Consider the following 22108-nt stretch of genomic DNA (forward strand, 5'->3'; position numbering starts at 1 on the left):
GGGAAAAGGATAAGACAGAATTATTGTTAACTGGAGTCAATGTTAATAAAGAGGTTGTCCTGCGATGAGCAGAACTAATGAAGCTTCATCTCCTACCGGTGCAAGTTCTTAAAGCTAAACCCTCCAACACAAGCTGAGCTCCCACTGACCCTTTTCTGACCTGAGGCATTCATAACCTGCCTCCCTCTCACAAATTCTCAGAGGTCTAATTTAAAGATATGAGCCGGCACTGAACCTTTCCAATCTATTCATATTGCCTCACGTTAGCTCATTCTTCTGTTTTCATGAAATTTATAAAAACTGAGTATTTTTGAAAAGCCTCATCGTGAATGAAAACTGTCAAAAGCATGGGCTTTGTTTCTTTCCTTTTCTGGTGGCTTTTTTTTCATTTGTTTTGTTTTTGTTGGTTGGTTTTGTTTAAAGAGGGGAAATGCTGATTACATGAAAGGACCACATGTCAGTGACAAGGCATCCTAATTTCACTACAAAAACCCCACGGATAATGGCATTCTCTTTATAATAATTCCAAATACAAATGAGTTTTCTCAGGGGCAATTAGGCCTATTAACTAAAAAGGCAAAGCTGACCTAGATACAGCAATCCTACATTACTTCTTACCTAAATGGCTGCTGTATTTATAGCAGCACTGTATTTACAGCATAACATTTATGTGAACAGTTGTCTTTTTTCTTTACTGTTTGCTTGATATAAATAAGCATTTGCTGTCTTTTTCATTTCCTAAGGAATATTTTATATTGCCCTTCAATCCAAATTATGTATTTTTCGTTACTCTAATATAGTACATTGCAAAATTCTCTGAGTAAATATTTCAATAAAACAAAGACTAATCTGAGGCTCATTTTTGTAAATTCTGACTGCATAGATGTGTACAAATTTTTGTTAAAAATTTGACAAATCCAAAGTTATAAACAAATATGGAGTCAAATTTTCACAGTTTTGGTGCTTGGGTTTCTAAAGCTATCTTTAATAATTTAGAAATTGAACAGGGCTGACCTGTTTTCAGAATGGCTGACATCCAAAAATTGCAATCTGTCAAATCACGCCACTTATGTAGAAGAGTAGAACTAACTAAGAATACTGAAAACATGAGGCATTTCTTCAGGAGCTATCTGCAACTCAAAAACCTCCTAACTTGATTCACACTGAGCATTTTCTTCAGCAAACTTCAACACATTGCTGGCAAAATGAGCTCACATGATTCAAGCTAGGACTACAAGTATATGAACAGAGATAACTTATTAGTGCCAGGCAGAAAACTGGAAAAAAAATGCAGAAAGCTCAGGATTTTTTTAATCATAAAGGAGAACATAATTAAAGGATAAAATTAAATTTTGCTCACTGATAAATTGCAGGATTAAATTTTTCCCTTCTTTTATTTTCTCTTTCCTGTTCCTACTTTATAGTATTTTCTTTATGCAGTTACTTAATTTTGCATATATATTTGTAAATTTATTCATAGAGGTTTTTTTGTTATGTTGATTTGGTGCAACTGTATAGTTCCTGCCTGTAATTATCAGGCAAAAATTAGAAGCCTGCATATACTACACATAAAAATGTATTACAAGAAAATTTACATGTTATACCTTTAAAAAAAAAAAAACACAGTTTTCCCCTTAGACATAAACCTACTAGAAAAATATGTCATTGATGAATTAACTAGACCTACCTTGTATATTCTTCTTGCAGCTTGTTTGGATCACTTACAAAAAACTTAACTCTCAAGTTCAAACTGTGAGGAGATCCTCCTATGGTCAAGGAAAATATTTCTAATTAATCAGGGTACCTTGGAAAAACATCATTATAATGATGTATGAATTGTCCAAATACATATACGTACTCACTTTTTAATTGTTTCCTGATAGGTTTGTTTGGATCCAACCACCTCTGGAAAGAGATAAATTATAATACTAATTTTAGAGAAACAAAAAAGCACAAATTATAGCTGTATGTATCAAGAAACTATTGTAATTTTATTACTTCTTATTTGATCTTTTACCAAAACATCCTACTGGCATACAAAGTATTACCATAGACTCTGGAAGGACACCAACATTATCATGAGCAGTTTCTAGTCTTTTATTCTCTACCTGAGATTAATCTCTGCTATCCAGCTATCTGTCTGTTATAGTATTAAGACAACTACAACATGGTACCAGAGATCATTGTCATCTGTACCTGACAGAGGTTAGAACTCAGTTAGGGTGTGTTTAACCATCTTTAGCAATTCTTTAAACTGATTATCTAAGGTAAACTAACTGTGGCAGTGAAAAGCTATCAGAAGGCTAATTTACAGTCCTCGGAAGTTAATTTGCTTAAACCAGTTCAGGTTCCTTCTAACTCTGCAGTTTGCATGTCTGAGACATCCAGAGTGATCCCACTGGCCCACACATTCTCTCTTCCAATTGTCAGAGTCAACTCTGCTACATCCCTAATTATGATCTTGTAAATCAAAGACTCAGCCCACTGGACTACTGGATTAAGGACTACAGAACATTTTTACCAACCTTGATCATCTCTATGGGAGGATATTGCTTTGGTGTATCCCCCCCACAGTATATGCAGATCTTTATAAAATCAACACTGCAACTTTCAGAGAGAAGTGTGGTTCTTAGGAAAGCCCGACAAGATATTTGAACAGCTCCCTCTACCACCCCAGCAGACCCTGCCTGTACCAATGTACTTTAGCTAACTTATACCTTCACTTCTGATAAATACCATTTCGTTCCTCATCCTGCCTTGGAATGCAAGCCCACAAGCCCCAGGAACCAGCTGCACGGCCACAGATCCCTCATGTGAAGCCATACAGTCCAAGTCATGTATGGCACACAACTACCTCAAATTTACCCCGTGGCTTTTGGGCTTTTTTTTTTTTTTTTAAAAAAAAAGGAGAAAGGAGGAAGCAAACAGACTTGAAATACCTGATACACACTACAGATCTGAAGTTAGTTCAGAGTCATTTAATTCCTTGGGAATAAGAAAAAATACTGACCAGATCCAAACGTGGCATCCTTGTAGCAGATGGCTTGAGGAGAACATGATTAAAGACACTTGAGTATCTTTAAACATGGGTTTTGATTCAATATATCTGATAAATACATAGATCTGACTGATAATCCTCTTTTTTTTTTTTTCAAGAAATACTGCTTGAGATTATAGTTAATCCAGAAAACCTGGAATTTAAATGCTTAGCAGAAAAGCTTGCGTTCACTTCCTTCTGGTTGCAAAAATCAATTTGGAATGTACTAACATAGCTTAAACCACAGAAGAGTAACTTTTTTTTTTTAAACTGTATCTAACAAGCAATATCCATGCTTCAAATGATGTAACTGGATCCAAACATAAAACGTGAGAGACTGCAGAGCATTAAATCATTTAACGGGATAAAGAAGCTGAAGCTGATGAGGTTCAGGCAAAACTAACAGAAGTTTATGGGTCAAGGTGCTGCTAGCAAGAAGCGTTATCCCATGTTGTTCAGACTTGCTAGCAGGTCTGAGAGGTAGGAATATCTGGGATCCCCTCTCCTCTGGGCTGCTCCAGGCCCCCACAACCAGCCACAGCACTCCGCTGTAGGCAGCATCAATGCCTCCTGTGTTGATTTGTGCTAGGACATTAGCTTTATACAAATACATAAAGCTTGGGCAGTTTATGCAATTCCCATTTAGGCACAGTGATAGAGGTTTCACACTCAATTAGCAGAATTCTCATTTTTCCCCATAAGTTTTGTGTCCTGGAGCATTTCAGTATCTTAGTAATATTCCAGTGTGTTATTACACATGTAACCACAGTATTTGACAATCCAATCTGTTTCCTTTGCACAAACGAGCAAAGTGTAAAAGTAAGCTGATATCAGAACCCGGAATTAATCAAACCCATAAATCTTCAGCTTAGACAACTAATAGTTGTAAAAATTTTATTTAGCTCCGACATATTTTGATGACAAGTAGATGGTTGCTGAAAAGCCAAATATTTTAGAAAGAATATTAAGCTGTTAAAGCATGTGCTTATATCAACTATCTGTGAAGTCAGTCTTCTTTTGGAATAACTCTTAACCATTAGTATCTATTACAGTGTTGTGTTCAACTACTTCCAGCCAGATAAACTAAAAAAAAAGTTTAGAGTTCTAAGCTTTGAAATGGCAGATAAGTGTGAATGAAAAACACTAAGTTTCTAAATGTTGAATAAAATATTCAATGGTGTTAAATTATAGGCATTTTAATCAAAGTTGAAAAATAATTCAGGTTTTTCTACAGCATGACTTTGACTTTTCAGCCTTGAAACAAAGTTTAGATTGATAAAATTAAATTATGGCTGTCCTGCTAATGTCTTAACAGAACTGGATACGAAGTTACAAAAGAAAGCTCCATTAAATATCTACAGTGTGCTACATTGCTCTATTCATACTAGTACCCTAATGTTATCAGAAAAATAATACAAAAATTAAAAATTATTTGCCCTGGAGAAGAAAGCAGTGTGGGAAGAAGTCCACCACTCAAGCACAAGAAAAATGATAGCAGCATTATGACTTTACCTCCTCTTCTACAAGAAGTGTAAAAAAAAAAAAAAATAAAAATCCAAACCTTTTAGTCAGGTATAAAAGGTACTCCTGCTTTGAGAGATTGCTCTTCATGGTAGAACAACAGTAGCCCAAATCTACACTAACCAAAGGTTTCATGGCCTTCTGAAATTGACCTCCGTTACCAATTAACACTTTACTGTGTCACTTACAGTCTGCACATTTTGTGAATAAAAATGACTGACACAAACGTTGGGAGATAGGTTTAGACCCCATCAGTCTGACACAAATATAACAGGAATTAGGTAAAGAACCGTATTATAAGGAGCAACATCTTGTTAAATTGCACTTCAAAACAAGTATAGAACACTTGAGAGATGTAAAAAAAGCCTTCAAGAAGCATTCCAGAAGCAGTAAACATGACTGTTTCTACTGGTGAATTACAATCTGATTTATCAAGTTTCAGTGCTATGGAATTTCCTTTCAATTAAAGCACATCAACTACTACCAAAACTTAGTTTTAGAGGAGTCTCTTTCTTCATCTGTTATGGTGATGAGCCGACAGCTGCTGACATATCGTGAACAACATGAAACGTGATTTAAAAACTTACAAAGTGTCTTGGCTAGAAAGGAAAACACCTTACAGGATAATCAAAACACACCCAAAATGTTACTTGTTACCCCAACTGATGATGATCATGCCATCCACTAACTAGATAAAACAGGCAATGTCCCTTTAACGTACGATTTCATGAGCACAAGTCTCATCATTTTACTTGTAACTACAAGGTGATACTGACTCTTTACAGTGCCCTGCCAATGCTCTGCAGTCTCTCACGTTTTATGTTTGCATCACAGTGATGCTCTTCTATACTCCATCACTTCTGGAGTCCCCTATTTCCACTTCCAGAGAGAACATTCATTAGAATCCCCCATTTGGGGGAGGGAATACAATGTTACTGATACCTGGGATCAGTTGTATTTATTTATTTAAGTTTTGCAGCCACACATAATATTGCTTATAGGGCATGGAAATGTAATAGCCAATTCAAATTTAACTGAAATGCTAGCTGAAGCAGAGCTGTACTTCAAGAGCTACATTTCCATTTCAATCATGCAATCACTTTGATCAAAGTAAACTCTTTGAATCCTGTTTAATACCTTACTAAATCTACACAAGCAATACATCATAAGCTACAGAAATGCCTCTTGAATTCAGGATAACGGGCATGTTTACACAGTACAAAGAAAGGACTCTAACAGCAGAAGACCGATGTTTAAAACAGAAGACCCTGTGGTTTGGATGAGTGCAGGGGGCTGACTGCAAATCTCTGGAAGGTTTAACCACTTAAAAACAGACTTAATTCCAAATATTCCTTTCTCACAAATATATTTAAGTAGTAAACTTTGTACTTCTACTTGTTTAAAAACAGCTAGTAACTCTTCATGGAGTGCTGCTCAAAGGTCTACAAGCAGCATTTCCCATGGGTGCATAGGTTATTTTTTTTCCCCTCATGGCAGAGATTAAAATAGACCAGTTTAAAAAACAAAAACATCTCCCACAATGACAAAAATTCACGGTTGAGTTAGACTCAGGTAACTCCATCCAACCCTACAAAAAGATGAAACACTCAGAGCACCACCAAACGCACTACTTGTGCTAGTGGGAAGCTTAAACACTGACTAAGCTCTCCATTTTTTACAACCCAAACATCACCCATCTTTCTTCCCGTTTCAACCTTCATCTACTTTAACATGCTGCTTGAATGCTGATTATTACCATATAATTAACTTGGATAGTTTTCACAATTGCCATTTAATTAATTCACTTGATCTGATTTGTTCATTATGCCAGCCTCCAGTGTTTCTACCACACATATATTACTATTTCCCTACTTCTGTCACTGTTCTCCCCTACCAGCGTATCTCCCTAATTCTGTTTCTTAATTCTGCTCCACCTTCTAGAAGTAGTATTCTAATTCCATGCCTCTCATCTACCAAATTAATCAATGAAAATACCATTCTCAAGTACATCAGATAACCATGTATTCAAATTGGTGCATTAAAAAAATGGCTTAAGGAGCAAGTAAAATATTCATGTGTTCTTTATTCATGAAATCACTCTTTTGAGAACATTCTGAAAACAAGCTCAACCAACAAGATTGAAGAGCATCTCCCATGTGAGAAGACAGCACACTTCATGGTATCATTTATGTTCTTGTTTAGGTAAATTCAGCAGTAAAAAAAAGTAAAACGACTAAAATGTTATAATATTTAAATAAATATTAATGTTAAATATTTTGCTATCATTACTGCAATGTTGTAAAAGAAGAACTTCAATTCCTGGTTCAAGCAGGTAAGAAATAAATAAGTGTATATATATATATATTTTAATCCTTTCTCCACTCTCAAGATATTTTGTTCCACATATTAGAATAAAGTTGTCTAGGTGAGCAAATCAAAACTGTATTTCAAAAAGCCACGAAGCATCTTTTTTTTTCTAGAAAAAAAAATACATAGTACTTTTCAATGCACTGCAATGTGCATTAAATCTATCAAATCAAAAACCTACAGCATTCCTGTAGAAAATCTGATCTATCAAAAGAAACAAATTAAAATTTTAACAATTAGGTATCCTCTAAGCAATAAAACATGATCCTTATATATATTAAATGAATGAAAACAGTATGATTTATAAAACAGATCCAACTTACAGGGTTATCAGTGGATTCATCAGCCAACTGTAAACCAAAGTAATCTCTCTCTGTCAAATCGAGATGCTTGAAGACTATATCCAGTAGAACTTGTCCCTGATCATGTTTCTGCAGAGAACAAATACATGTATACACTGTTTAATGAACAAATATATAATTGGACACACGAAGTTCATGCAGGTGAAGCCCATACTTTCAGATGTGATCTAGCAGTCTAAATTATAAACATCACAAAGACCGTCCCAGCAGCACTATTTTTAAACAAGCTCTATCTCTCTTTTGAAACATATGTAAGGAATTATTTTTCCTCTGTCATTTTCTGACAGTAAGAACTTCTCACTTCTCAGCTTGCTACATGATTATTTCTGAAAGCCGTTCATTAACCAAATTTGATATTTAAAAGGATTACTGGAAAGCAAAAAGAAAGGAGAAAAGAGGGCTAGGATTTGACAAAGGACTTTCTAGTGTCATTTGGGTCACTGAATCTAGAAAGTTTTTCAGACCTGCACAGGTTATTCTTACTTATTGATCTGAAAATCTTTCCTGAATCTAAATGAACCAGCATATTGAAAATGTTTCCACAGTTAAATGGCACAGACAGCTGAAGCAGACAAATACCCAGCTGAGAAGCAGTGTCATTTAAATACGTTCTCTTAAAGATACTTTAACTAATTCAAATAAACTGAACAGTAACATTTCTTTTCATAGACAAGTGGACTAACTTGATTTTTACTGCAGAGACAACTCTTACCCACAACACGATATAAAAAGAATCTGTGTGGTTGTGGGTACCTAGCAATTTTTTGCCTAACCTGAAAATATTGCCAACACATAATTTAAAGGCTAAGTGTGACATTCTGACTAGACTCCATAAATACACTTGGTGAAATCTGAAGGATTTTCCCAAAGAAGTTATGAAGTATCAGTAGCTTCTTGAAGCACAAAAGATGAGGAAAAATTCTGCAAGCAAAACTGTCAAACAAGAAACATGCTCAAAGATATGATTAATACATTTTCCACCCAGATTTTCTACTTCTTTGGCACCAAGCAAGCTTCTAATGATGTTCTAGGTGCCAAGTATTATTGATGCTGCGGTCGATTTCAGATACATCTTGCCTTGTTTACTGTAGGCGATATTTTGAAAAATAACAGAAACAGAAGACTCCTGTTCTGCTCACAAATGACCTTGCTCCTCATAAGATATTATAAAATAGGTTACTTTCAACGCAGCTATATCTGAAATATATAGCTAAAAGGTCAGAAGGTTTTACTTGATATCTATAAACAAGAGAAACTCTACAAATCATATTCTGACATTTGTTTACATCAAACAGCATACTATCAATTTTTTTTTGTTGTTCAGCTGAAGTTACACTGAAGCTGAGTAAAATCAGTCTAAACCTTTTATTTGGGTTCTAAGAAATTTGATAGTTTATTTTGGAATAATTAAAAAAAACAGAGAATAGTTAACAACCAATTATTTCTGAAATGATGCCAGCAGGATAATCATAACTGTAGCTCTGCCTATTTAAGTTGAAGTTACATAAGATATGTATTTCAGGTATATTCATGTATAAGGCACGTACGTTCATTTATCTGGCTAAGTAAAAGTGACCTGTGAGTTGCTATATTTACTATGAAAAATGATCTTATTTTCAAACAAAATCAGGGGAAAAGATTTCTTAATGTTTAACGAAACCTAACAGTGAGTAGGTTTCAACGTTATTAAAAGGTTCACTACTAAAGAAAATTCATCTCCAATAAACAGGAACAAGCTAAAACCCACAGATGTTAACATAATAAGTACATGACAGCAGAAGTGTATAAGGCATTTTTTATGTACAATTCCAAAAATAGTTACTTTCATTTTACTAAATTAGGAGTTTCTGATATATTTTGAAATAAACCAGTAATCAGTACAATTTTTTCAACAAATTAAACTAATTTTAAAATTACATAGCAACACTAATTGCTTCTTGGCATTTTTCCCTATGTAGACTTAAATCGGAACTCAAACTAAGTTATGAGAGTAATGATCAAAAAAAGGGAGAGGTTTGGAACCCCAGTTCAGACTTACATTTACTACAGCTGGCACGCTACCTCTTCAAATAGCATGCAGGTTATCAGTTCTGTACTTTTTTTATTTAATATTTAAACCCAAGAATTTATAGTTTCTTAAATATATAAATAAATGAGTGTACAAAAAAATACTGTAAGCTTAGAACGTGCTGATCAATTTGAATTTGTAAGTACAAAATGTCATTTCATGACAGCAAGGAAGCTGGACCATGAATGGAGGTCCTGCTAGAAGGCAGAATGAATAGTGAAAGGTATTTCTCCTGAAACAGAGCAGCAAGTTTGGTAAGAGGAGACGAGTTTCAACATGAACCATTTGTTTTGATCACAATGTTTTACTCTCAGTGCAAAATAAAGATAAGCATCTAGTAAAACCAGACCTCAGTTTAACCCATCTTCGATATTTATATAATGATGTTGAAGCCTGCCAGAGCAGGTGAAGGTCAAAATCCTGTTTGTTGTGAAAGGTCCAAAATATTTGTAATACTACCACAGCCACTGAATAGCTGCTATAAATTAAAAAAAAAAAGGCATGACAAGTATCTATTTTTGCTTTTTTTAAAAAAAAAAAAAATCAAAACCAATGTATGTGGTCTAGCACAAAAAGAAATGTGCTTTATTCCTGAAGGTAAACATTACTATTTCTTCTTAAAAGAGAGAATAATGGAAAAATAAATGGACAATAAAAACTAATATAAAGCTACCCACTGCAATTAGCTATTTCTCAACTGAGTGGTGAAGTCAACTAGAAAGAATTTCATTACTGAGTAGTTGGATACAAAACATAGCAACATTTTTGCTAAGAACATTAGAATTTTATGCATACACACTATTAATAATCATTAAAGTCAAATGTCTTGTATTTTGGCATTTCAGAAGAAATCAACACTAGACATCACTATATAAGCTGCAATCTACCACCCAGTGGCTAACATCCAGTACCACATACATGATACCCACATGGCAATTTTGATCACAAAAGGATTGTTACCTGGTTACAAACACCCTTCTTCGAAAAATTATCAAAACATCCACACTTACCTAGCTTTAATGCCTCCTTACCAATTATAATCACCACCTTCCCAATTTATGTAACTGACATTCTGGTTTTCTAGCTGGCCAACACAACAGGATGCATTTACAACACACACCAGGAGACATTATCGCTGCCATGCCAGATTTGGACTTCTCATGGCAGAAGCATGAATGGCAGGTACTGGGCCTTCCCAGGACTGCAGCAGAGCCACAAGGGCATCAGACGAGTCCTGCTGCACACAGATTGAGAGTGCTTGTGCTCTTACTTTGCTAAGGACAGCCCTGAAACCCTTCCTCTCAGCTCACTGTCGTAATTCTATTGCAACAAGGAAACCCATTCCACAAACAGGCAGAACTGCACCCCTGCCTTCTTTTATTCTATAGCTTAAATGAGCTTTTAAAACTTTTTTTTAAAACATGTTTTGCAATGGGAGATTTACTTTTTCCTTTTTCTTTCTTTCAAAAGAAATCAAGTGATGGCAAAGATTAACTTACTAGAGAACGTCACCTCTCCAATCAGTTATTGAGTTTTTACTTGCGTGAGAAGGATTCTGAGATGAAGCGAAGCATTTGTCGGTGACGGCTAACTCACTAGCCTTGCTCACAGAACAACTCACCCAATCTATGTTGCCTTAATTTTCTAGGGTGATCTCTTTGTACTGGCTTTCAGGAAATACTGCAAAGTCAGCTTGCACAGAAAAGAGACAACAAGGTATTTAAACAATTAAATAAATCAAAATAATTTGATCTTGAAGAAGCAGGTTTATGCAAATCATTGACTCAAGTCATTCTCGCTTCTTCCAGCTCTGCCTTTTACACCACATGCTTTCCAACGTGGAAGCAGGACTTCTGCACTTGGTAAGCAGGGCATTTTACAAAGAAAATTTCTACTCCTCAGACATATGTACAGGTTAGTTCCAACGGATTATTCTGCCTGCAATCAAAATAACCTATGGCTAACTACAGGCCGCAGGGATTATTTTATTTGATTTGTTATGCTCTATACAACGCAATGTTGAGCACAAAGAAATTTTGCATATCAATGGAAGAAGCTGGTTGAAATGTGAACATAAAACATGTCATATAAATCATCAAGAGACATTGCCTGTGATCAGTATTTTGCTATTGGAGGAGAAATATCATTTGAATACATTTTTATTAATACAGCACTGCATACTTCAGATGATTAAGCTTTACAACCATTAGCATACAGAATACCTATGGCAATCCCCAGGAGAAAGAAACCTTGCTAATTTACTTGATGTTATCTTTGTTCTTCCTATTCTGAAAATAATTCCATTAATATTTATTGCCAAGTATTGTGTCAACCACAATAAAGTAAAACACAGCTATAAACCCTGGAAACCTGTATACCATGTAGGTTTGCATACATTTCCTATGATAGGTTACTTAAGAATTGTCATAACTCCTCATATTTGAAAAATAGGAGAAAAAACCCACATAGATTAAGGCTAAAACATGGGATCAAAAGGTTGAGCACCAAGGAACTTTTTAGTCCCTAATCTCAGTTTTAATAGACAAAACTTACAGGCTGGTCTATATAAGCAATAAATAGTGATCTGGGCAACTAAAATATTTAATACACTAGGATGGCAGGACGAATATATTACACACTTCTCAGCAGAGCCAGAATAGATACTTAGGGATTTATGACTGCTTGTTCTCTACACAGGCACTAGCATTCTCTTAAGAGACAAAGCTTTTGGATATCTGGATTAAAAAAGAAGCACCACTGCCCATAACTGTTGTACAAAAATCATTCCTTATTTTAACAAATTTTTATTTTAAAAAAAAACAAACTTCCATTCAAACACCTGTCTTGCAAACTTAAGCACCTGAAAGCAAAGAACATATTTACAATTTCTCATGCACCTTTATTGCTTTGTCTTCAACCACATCCTGAACACACTATTTTTCAGCAGGCGGTATAGACCAGGAAACCGTTAGCAAGAATAAGATGAGAGATACAGAAGAGCAATGAAATACTGTAGGAAAAAAGGGTATAGGAGAGGTTACCCCAGAAAGGAGATCAGACTTGAGGATGATACATTAAAATCTTTGTCAGTCATACCTCTGCCTACCCCATCATGTAAGATTCCCACCCTTAACCTTTCAAGAGTTCAGAATAGTGAAGTCTGCGTTACTATTCTGAAATAGCTCCCGAATCAACTATAAAAATATCTTAAGAGAACATTCCTAAAACCTTTTATCCCAATTGAACAATTTACTATTATAGTTGGAAGGATCCTCTACACTACCATGCAAAATAACCTCCAAGTCTACGTTCTAAATCTTAATCCACTAGACACTGGATCCTTGGGCATTTTTGCTAGGTAACAGATTCTGCTACTCAGAGACCTGGAAGCTGCACAAGCTCAAATAACCTGATTACAAAGGAATGCAATCACTCTCACAAATCTTCCCCAAAACATGCAAATTTATCATTATCCTAACTGAACAGTGGACATCAGAATTCAACATAATTATCGAGTATTGGAACTTTTTCAGATGGTCCAAATTAAACTTGCTCACACAGATTTGAAAACCGCTTCAGTTTCTCCCTCGCCTTCTTGATGAAGTCCCATAGCCTTATCTGGTATCAAGCTACTCCGTCACTTCATTCACTGAATCATGCCACTTGTAACTTTTACCACCGTTTTGTTTACCATTTTTCTCCACAGAAGTTACCAGTTCTACAGCTATAAAGTGAAAGCTGAGTTCTGCTTTTACCCCCAGCAGACCCCACTGCTTCTTTCCTGTTGAGTTCTGATTCTTCTCACAAAATGATCATTTTAAATGCTCTAACGTTTTCCTGTGAAATTCCAGGCTCATTTATAAAAGTAACTTTTCCTAGTAACAGCCCTCAGCATTCAACATGAATTTTCTTATTTTCCTTCCTGCCATTAGGAGGTAGTGTGTTTAAGCAAGGGAAATCACAGAACAAGAAAGAACACAATGCCAGAAAAGCAAAACCCAAAGGGATACTTTAACATGGTAACTGTAACCCAATAATAACCATCCACATGATTGAACATATTTAGTTACACAGTCAAAATAAGAGTTACTTTTATACTCATGCTCAAAATGAAAAAAACAGAACTGGCTGAAACAAAAGCTTGCTTCTCATTCAACTGAGTGGCAAAGTTGCCCTCCATTTTCGCTACACAGCACTCGATCCGTGAAGAAAATTACTAGAAATAAACTATTCTTTGTATATTGAATTTTGAAATTAAGATGTTAGTACCATAGAGGATGCCAGAATGACTAAGTCCACAGTGACTCAGTACGTACAAGTACAAGCATGCCCGCCTGAACATAGCTTCCCCTTCTATTCCACACTTAACACTGCTTTGGAAGTCAAACTCTAGCCACACAGATGGAGCAAAGGAAAGCCAGCTCAGTGACATTGCAATAATCAAATTACTTACATTAACTCTGAAAGCTTGTACAGTGTTATCCAGGAGAAGAATGTTGCAGACCACCTCCGTATGCTGCCTGTCTCGTGCCAGCTCAGATGCTCGTACATTGTAGGTTCTGCCAGCAGGCAATCGGAAACGTGCGGTCATTACTGTCCACACCGAGTCTTTAGGCAAAACAAAAGCAACATACAATTTAAAAAAAAAATCAAAAAATTCAAAGGCAAGAACACAGTACTCTGAAGAAAGTCAACACACAATGAGTTCATTGTTAAAGTTTCCATTACATACAAAAAAAAAAGAGTACTAAATTCATGGAATCTAATACTGCCTTACAAATTACAACACAACCTTATCCCAAGAAAGTCAGTCCTTTACTTATTGTCTATTGTCCACTCCCTCCCTAAGTTGTTGTCTCCTTTTTATTGTTTTTTTATTTTTAAAAAAAAGATTCAGAACAGCATTTTTCACTTCAAAAAGCATTATAATTGATGTGCATCATGGCTAATAAGCTCCCAATATCAGAGGTAATTAAGTAATTTCAGTGCAAAACAGCAAAAAAATCTTACACCAGAAATGCAGACAAACATGAACACAACGAACACACAAAGACTTTGATGCATTATTCTGCAAGGCCTGTGTGTTCAGTGTATTAGACAAGAAAATGCAGCGATAAAAATATTAGCATTGCTTTGTATTACAGTATGAATAGGTAAAGGTTTGTCGAAATACTGAACCTTCCACCTAGGTCAATTTGATTGTATTTATGTATTTAATATGAAGAGACAAACAGTTCTTATTTTCCAAGTAAGGAATCGGGATCAACACAAATCTGTATCTTGGGCTAAGTGCTGATAAACAAAACGCGCAAGTTGAAATGTTACTTTCACTTTTCAAAACCGAGATTCTAATTGTTGTCCTGCAACTGCTGTCCAGCAAAGAGTTTATGTGCATGCTCTCAGTATGCTGTTAGTCCTCTCCAACGGTAGCAGTTATATTCTTAAAAACTTTGCAGAATCAAGGCCTGTAATTCACTTAATTACACATTCAGCCAACTACTTCTACATCCTTTGATAAGGCTGTAAGCAAACAAAGTTTCATAACTGAAGTAGAAAATATATAGAAATAATAAATTGAAATACCTTAAAAATTAGCAAAAAAAATTCTCAAAACTGATTATAAAAATAACTTCAAATATGTTCACAAGTTTGCTTCCTAATTTTGGTGATACGTGTAGGTGTGTACCAATGAATAAAAGAGAATTTAGGAGAGGACAACAATTATCCCAGCTGCAAATACAGTAGAGAACTTGCCTGGGTCACAACAGACATCTGTGTCCCAGTATACACAAATGAATAGGTGTCACAAGTAAATGATAAATCCCTTCCTAAACAGTTAACTGCTTAGATACTTAGGCTCTTGTGGGAAAGTGGAAGACCAGGATTCAAGCCAGTGAATCAGGAGGGGCTGGGACTTTGTAGTACAGCCTTCTTCCCACTGCCTGCAGTCACCATCCTGAGTGACTGCCCCGAAACTTACTGGCATATTTTGCTTTTCTAAGTAGGTCTGCAGCTCTTTCAACAAGACCACATAACTCAGACAATAAATAAATAAATAAATAAATACATCTTTTTGATGAAAATCCATCCTTGCAAAAAGTATCAGTTTTGACTTAATTCCAGTCACTATGACTTCAGAACTGCAATGTCATTTTCATGTTTAATTACAGCAAATTTCTCTTAGTTTTGATAAACCAATACAACAAACCAAGAAAGGATAAAGACACCAGGTAAACACACCAGCTACAAGCTGAACTCATGACTTTCAATGATAAAATCATGGAAAATGGTGTTGCAAGCATTCGAACTCCAAAGCAAAAAGCCCAACAAGAATGTGCATGTCTGACAACTCATGAAGAAGCTGCTTCCACTCTACCTTCTAGCTTCTCAAATCTAAAAGGCAGAAGAAACCCTGAACAGACAGGACCAGGTAACTCAGCCTCTGTATCAGTGATTAGAGCCAACAACATAATATTTCACAAATAATATGTTATGCCTTATTGACACCCTCTAAAAGTCCATCACTTTAGTAGCTGTAACAATGTGAAAATCAGATTTAAGAAATCTTTAGCAGTGCAGCTACACAACCAGTAACTCCAGCTGAGACTTTACAGTGGTTATTCATTTGTGAGCTGAATTAAAGAATGTTTTATAAAATTTTATTTTTTTTAAACAGTTTATCTACACCACAGAAATAACACTGACACACTTTTACCAGGATTTCAACAAATGACAAATCAAACAAGACACAGTGAAGGTTAGCACAGACTCCTTTCCTAAGCATACCAACACGAATGCACAAAATAAGACTGTTCAGCTTACAAATATGTACTCCAGTCCACAAGAAACCATTTAATAGTGTGTTAGGACTCTCTTAACTCAACAAGCCACAGTTCAGCACCAGAAACCACCATGATTTACAGGAACAAAGAGCTGTTCCCATAAAGCCTCCTGTTTTCTCCCTCTTTTTGTTCTCTGCTGATCAACACCAACAGTTTCTACCTTCCTCATTACTGCCTTAAACCAGACAGAAAGCAGCAAATTCACCACAGTGAACAAGCAGAAAATCTGCCCTCAAAACCCTTTAAGACCAAGCAAACATTAATTGTCCTTCAATGGACAGAACCCACTGACCCAGCACGGTTGTTGCTGTAACACTGATGATTTTCACTCCAACCAACCAACACCATCGACCAGTTGCAGACGGTGATTCAGGCCTTCCTCCAATGTACAGAAATGAAATGGCCGAAGAACTCAAATGAGTTCTCTAGGGAAACAGAAACTGGATCAGAAAAGTTCACCTAGCTTGAAGACCTAGATGGCAGGGCCTTCTCATTCTCTCTAAGGAAGGAAGAAAAGTACAGGACACACATACTGCTCCACAACCTGGAGTTTAGCATCCTCCTGGCGTGGAGCTCATGCTCACACCACGGTGGACACTAGTTATTTGCAAACGTTTTCATCTTGGTCTTGAGCTTACAAAGTCAGGCAGTGAAGCATGTCCAACGCACAACACGTAGCAGCCTGAAGAGCCAGCCATCTTGTATTACACAGATTTCTTCCATCAAACTCAGAGGCTTCTACAGCTACAGGACACAGTTTTAAGGCTAAGTATAAGAACAGAAATCCTGAAATACTTCGACAAAAGGGAAATATAACAGCCATGAAAGTAATAGAGAGGAAGGTGACAAAATACAGACTATTTTCTGCAAATGACATTCAAATGTACTCTTCCTCCACATGTCAGCAAAGAAACTATGCAAATGTGTAGGAATTACTTTAAAATGCCTTCACTATCACATACACTTGGAAATATTCTTCCTTCTAATTTCTGTCAGGGCTATCACGCAACTGCTTTGTGACCTATCATGTGAACACAAGCCTTATTTAAACCTCTGCCAGCATATGGACATACAAAAATGATGCAGCTGCTAAGCACGGGCAGACCTTGCACCTATCAGTCTTACTGTGACACTTGTTTTACAATATAGCTGGCTCCTAAGCTTATCCATATCATCTTTACTACTCTTTTCTTCCAGAAATATACACCAGAAACACTAGTATTTTTCCTGAGCATCATTCTTGCTACACATTTTAAAAACACACTAGAAAAACAGTAAGATGACTAGCAATTACTCAATTACTTATGAGGCTATACACTGTAACTATCTGATTTCCCAGCAAAAACTGATATATAAAATGAGAAAACTGGCTAAAAACTCAACTACACTGGTTGTAGCCTTCTGAAGCAAAGATACATTACAGCTGAAGTTAGCATGCAACAGGTAAAGAAGCTGCAAAGTGAAATCCACAGACCTAAGAGAAGAGGTCAAGCAAAAGGTCAGACTCAACCCGGAAAAGTCTCAGAATATCTAACTTACACAGCAGCCTAACCTGAGCAAGGTACTACTGCGTGTGCACGTGCACGTCACGGACACTATCATGGCCTCTCACACTAAGTAAAATCTTTTTATATATGCAAGTGGATTCATTAAATTGGATTTAAATTGGGTTAATCTTTGCATATGAAAAAGGTTTCTGCTTATAGTTTTTCAGCCTTCTGCTAAGCATGTAGCATTTAGACACTTGAATTAATAATCCAAAGCATGTGCTGCTACAGCAACTGGAGAAGGACAGAACTTGTGCAATGAAACTCCACTTACCTCTCAGGTCTATGGAGGGAGTAAGTTGCACATTTCCTGCCTGAGCTCAGGTTTCAAGCGATGAAGCAATTCTAGGGAGTGTTCCCTATCAAAGGGCAGAACATTCCTGCGATACTTGCTTGGTTAGGGCATTAAAGAACATACAGAAGCTTCAAAAGTGAATTTTCAGCATCCTCTATTCTTTTATATAAAATACCTAATAATGTAAAATGACAATTTGCTTGGGCTTACAATAAACTAACCAATTCTAAGCAGCTTAACAATTAAGCAGTTGGTTAAGACGATAATTAACTGAAATTTAAGTTTACCCAAAAGTGCAACTGATTTGCTGACTCAAAGTAAAAAGTTATTTTAATGAGACTTAGCATCATGTACTGTACACAAAGACAGCTACCCTAGTAAGGTACAGTAGGCACGTGAGCTTGCAAGGACATGAGAAATTTTCATGGCTAATCTAAAAAACCTATTACATTAACAGATTAAGAACACAGCTTTTGGAATGGTTTCCAGTTTGTTTAGAAGCTGGTATTTTAGCAACCCAGAAGACACCTATTTCCACTCTATAGCCCACCTGGTGATTTGGGTCCAACACATTACAAGAATTGGCTACAATAGTCGGAAGAGTAGGTCTGACTCATAGAAAACCCATATCTTCATAATGTGATGTAGTTTGATTGTATTAAATAGACTGCAGACCCTGTGGCTACTAGCATCATCCAGATAATCCAATTAACAGAAAAAATATTAAAAGCACAAAGAAAATCTTGAAGGTTTCTACAACGTATTACAACATGTGGCATTTCAAACACCAGGCTATATCTGTAACTCCTTTGTACTTGCTTTCATATACATTTACCAAGAATATGCTTAGTGAACTATATTAAATGTTTTAGACAAAAACAGTTTGAAAATACAAAACATTAGTTGATAGCCCATTATTTTGAAGGAAGTCCACATTAGCCCAGGGAGTGAAAGTTCAAATTTATCTTTCAAAAATTTGCTTTGAAAGCTATCAACAATTCTGATGTAGCACACAGCTACAGGACATTCCTTATAAGCAAAATCAGAGCAGAAATGCATTTTCAATTCAAAGGAATCAAGCCATATACTACAGTCCTGAACTCCTCCTAACTTTTTATATTTTATTCATTTATTCCTGCATTCTGCTGACCAAACAATGGAAAGTATTCCAGATTTTGAAAGCTGATACTTAATCTTTGGGTTATTTCACTTTGGTGTCATGAGGTCCAAGCTAGACTTCTGGCCAGTCACCAGCATCAATAATGATTCTGGGCTCTATAAAAATCTTGTGTTTATTTTGTAAGTTTATTAATTATCTGAAAAACAGATATATTAATCAAATCCATTCTGCTTAAGGATAATGGTAGCTTTACATGAGTATATCATATGGTCACTGATAAAAAAAACTTCCTAAAACATCCACTGGAAAAGAGAGAGAGGTCATTTTCCAATGAACTGTGACAGTTGCAGTGACTACGGAAATGAAACCCAAGCATGCTTCATTCAGCGTTACAACGTTCCCAAAGAGCTGAAAGTCTTCCACTCTTGAGAGCAATAAAGAACAACTGACCTACATGCCCCCAAAACGTCCATATCCTCACCTGCATCTCAACAAGAGAGATCCTCTTATATTCTCCTCTTCCACATCCTCGATCCTCACACACACACACAGCCAGAGCTAACACAGAAAGCATTAATCCTTAAAATTCATCTAACAGTTTCTGACAGCTTTGGGCCCAAAGTTTAACACCCGAGAGAAAAGAAGTTTAGCCACTCTCCTCCACCATCAGCTTCCAAGAGAGCTCGTTCTCCTATATGTGAGCTAACAGACAAGTAGTGTTTTACCACCCAGTTATTCAGGTAAGTTTCTAAAATTGTTAATCCACCTTTTTATGAACATGTGGCTTTCAGGGGGTTGGCTGTGGATTTTGGTACAGACTTGACACCTAATTTAATAGGTACTCAGTTTAAAAATTATTTGATGACAACTTTCTTAAATGAACACCTCCTTGGATAATGACTCAGTCTCCTTTGAACAGAGGTTTCAAATCTTGAGCAAGTGCTGTGAGATATCAAGCAGCATTTTCACAGTTATAATCATGTAATTACTCATAGTGACAATAGATTAAATGCACAGCATCTTGCTCCATTACTACACAAATTGTATTCTTTCCAATATATATACTTATTTTTATATATATATATATATTTATATAAACTAGTATTTGGTCCCCCTATACAGTCAATCTGTTAGGTAAAGCTGGAGGACACATAGCAGAACACAAATCAGTTCAGTAGTACTGCAGCCATCTACTATTTCATCTGAAAAATAAACCATTTCTACAATCTGACCATTCCCTCCCCTTCTCCTCCCTTCCCCCAAGAACAAGAGCGCAGCTAACAGAAAAGCCTATTATAAATGATGCTTCTGACTAATTAAATGTCAATACTCATTATGCCAGAACTGCTGTATGCCCAATGAAAAAGTCCTCTCAACTTCAGTTGCTCACTTTCTCTGCTTTGGGTCTGAAATATGACAGTATGGGAAGTCTGGGAGCTGCTTTATCTTCTCTCCTATAAGTAACATTTCAGGAAATGCAAAGACGGGAAGATAAACTTCATTAAGCTGAGATTACAATACTTTTTGGCACAGTGTAGAAGTAATACTAGTAAAAAAGTAGTTCTTAGAAACTGTGCCATCAACCCTGTCAATTATTTCGAAACTGAAACATTTATGCCCTCCCATTCTATGCCATTTTTTCACGTGAAGAAAGCAACTCTTCCACCCTTGCTAACCAGGACTCAAGATCAGTCTTGGCCTGAGGAGACATTAGAAGGCTGTATAGAAAAAAAATACAAATACATATACAAATAGAATACTATTTCTATGTGAATACTATTTGTAAGTAAATAGAATACTATTACTTACACTGAATAGCTCAACATGGTTCATTTTAAACCCATTTTTATTTTTAAATTTATTTTGTCCACACCATATTACAACTGACAACCTGATAAATACAATATACCCATAGGTACCCTAACAAACCAGAAAAGACCACTTATCCCTGTATTAAGGCATTTTGCATTCACAACTTTCTGTAAACAACCAGCACCTATAATTATCTCCAAGAGCCACTTGGATCACAGTGCAACAGCTCTACAGAACAGTTTTGGAAAGACATAACATGGTGAAAGGAGAGAGCATGCTGCTGAAGCTAGAACCACCTTTAAGCATATTGGTATAGCTTAAAGCCTGTAATATGAAAACAGATGCTGTGAATTTGCAGGAAGTCAGGGGAGGGAAGACAAAAGGTCAGAATAAGTAAGAGATCATTACCAGATGTTATTGGATGGGCCCCCTGTGGACATTAGAGACATCAGGGAGGCCAGAATACTAAAACGACCATATTTCACAGCTGACAAAAGCCAATTTCAGACCAGGGAGAGGCCCTGCCCACCTCACCTTCCCATACCATGTTCCTGCTGTAAGCTCGCAGCAAGCACCGGCTACAGCCATGCCCAGCCTGGGAGCCAGCTGGAGCCACATGGAGGGGGCAGCGCTTGGCTGCGGTCACTGCACGGCTCCACGGCCACTTAAATCAACAAAGAAGCACATGTAGAGTGAGCAGCAGCCCACCCTTCTGCTGGAAAAAGGAGTTTAGAATGGAAAACGGCAAATCTAGTAGGGAAAAAAATGAAACTACCTATGTAAAAAACAAAACAAGAAACAATCAAACCCCACAGCAGACCAAACCTTGTGTAAGGGCAGAAGAGGATAAAGCTGCCTGCACAGAGAACTAGGAAGAGGAGTGTTGCTTAAGTATCACAGAATGGTGAATTTAACTATCCCTCTATTGTAAAAACATTACAAAATAAATACGCAAATATATTGATCAAACATAAACCACCTTGTTTTCTACTATGCAGCTGTCAGCTCATGGTAATTGGAGGCTTTTATCATTTGCATAATTTTATCAGGAATGAACAGAAAAACTTTCCAAAGTGACTTCCATCTCCAATGATTTAAAGTAGATTAGATCAGAACCTGCCCTTATTTGAAAATAGA

General features: G+C 36.3%; 1 protein-coding gene across 17 annotated transcripts in view; it reads right to left on the reverse strand.

Annotated features, from left to right (window-relative positions):
• Window positions 1-22108, reverse strand: part of PTPN4 (protein tyrosine phosphatase non-receptor type 4) — a 115550-nt gene that overhangs the window by 61412 nt on the left and 32030 nt on the right. For 12 of the 17 annotated variants that reach the window (XR_013953865.1, XM_080600642.1, XM_080600655.1 and 9 more), the window contains 4 exons: window positions 13809-13963; window positions 7249-7356; window positions 1863-1905; window positions 1688-1787 (listed from right to left, as the gene is read on the reverse strand). Coding sequence is in view for 16 of the 17 variants with exons in the window: in XM_080600642.1 (XP_080456768.1) it covers window positions 1688-1787; window positions 1863-1905; window positions 7249-7356; window positions 13809-13946 (389 nt within the window). In the remaining variant the exon portion in view is untranslated. Of the gene's footprint in view, window positions 1-1687; window positions 1788-1862; window positions 1906-7248; window positions 7357-13808; window positions 13964-22108 lie in introns of those variants that run through there. The other 5 variants (XM_080600644.1, XM_080600645.1, XM_080600647.1 and 2 more) reach the window with 1 other exon arrangement.

The sequence above is a fragment of the Anser brachyrhynchus genome (genome assembly GCF_964034855.1).
Source record: "Anser brachyrhynchus genome assembly, chromosome: 7".
NCBI classification, from domain to species: domain Eukaryota; kingdom Metazoa; phylum Chordata; class Aves; order Anseriformes; family Anatidae; genus Anser; species Anser brachyrhynchus.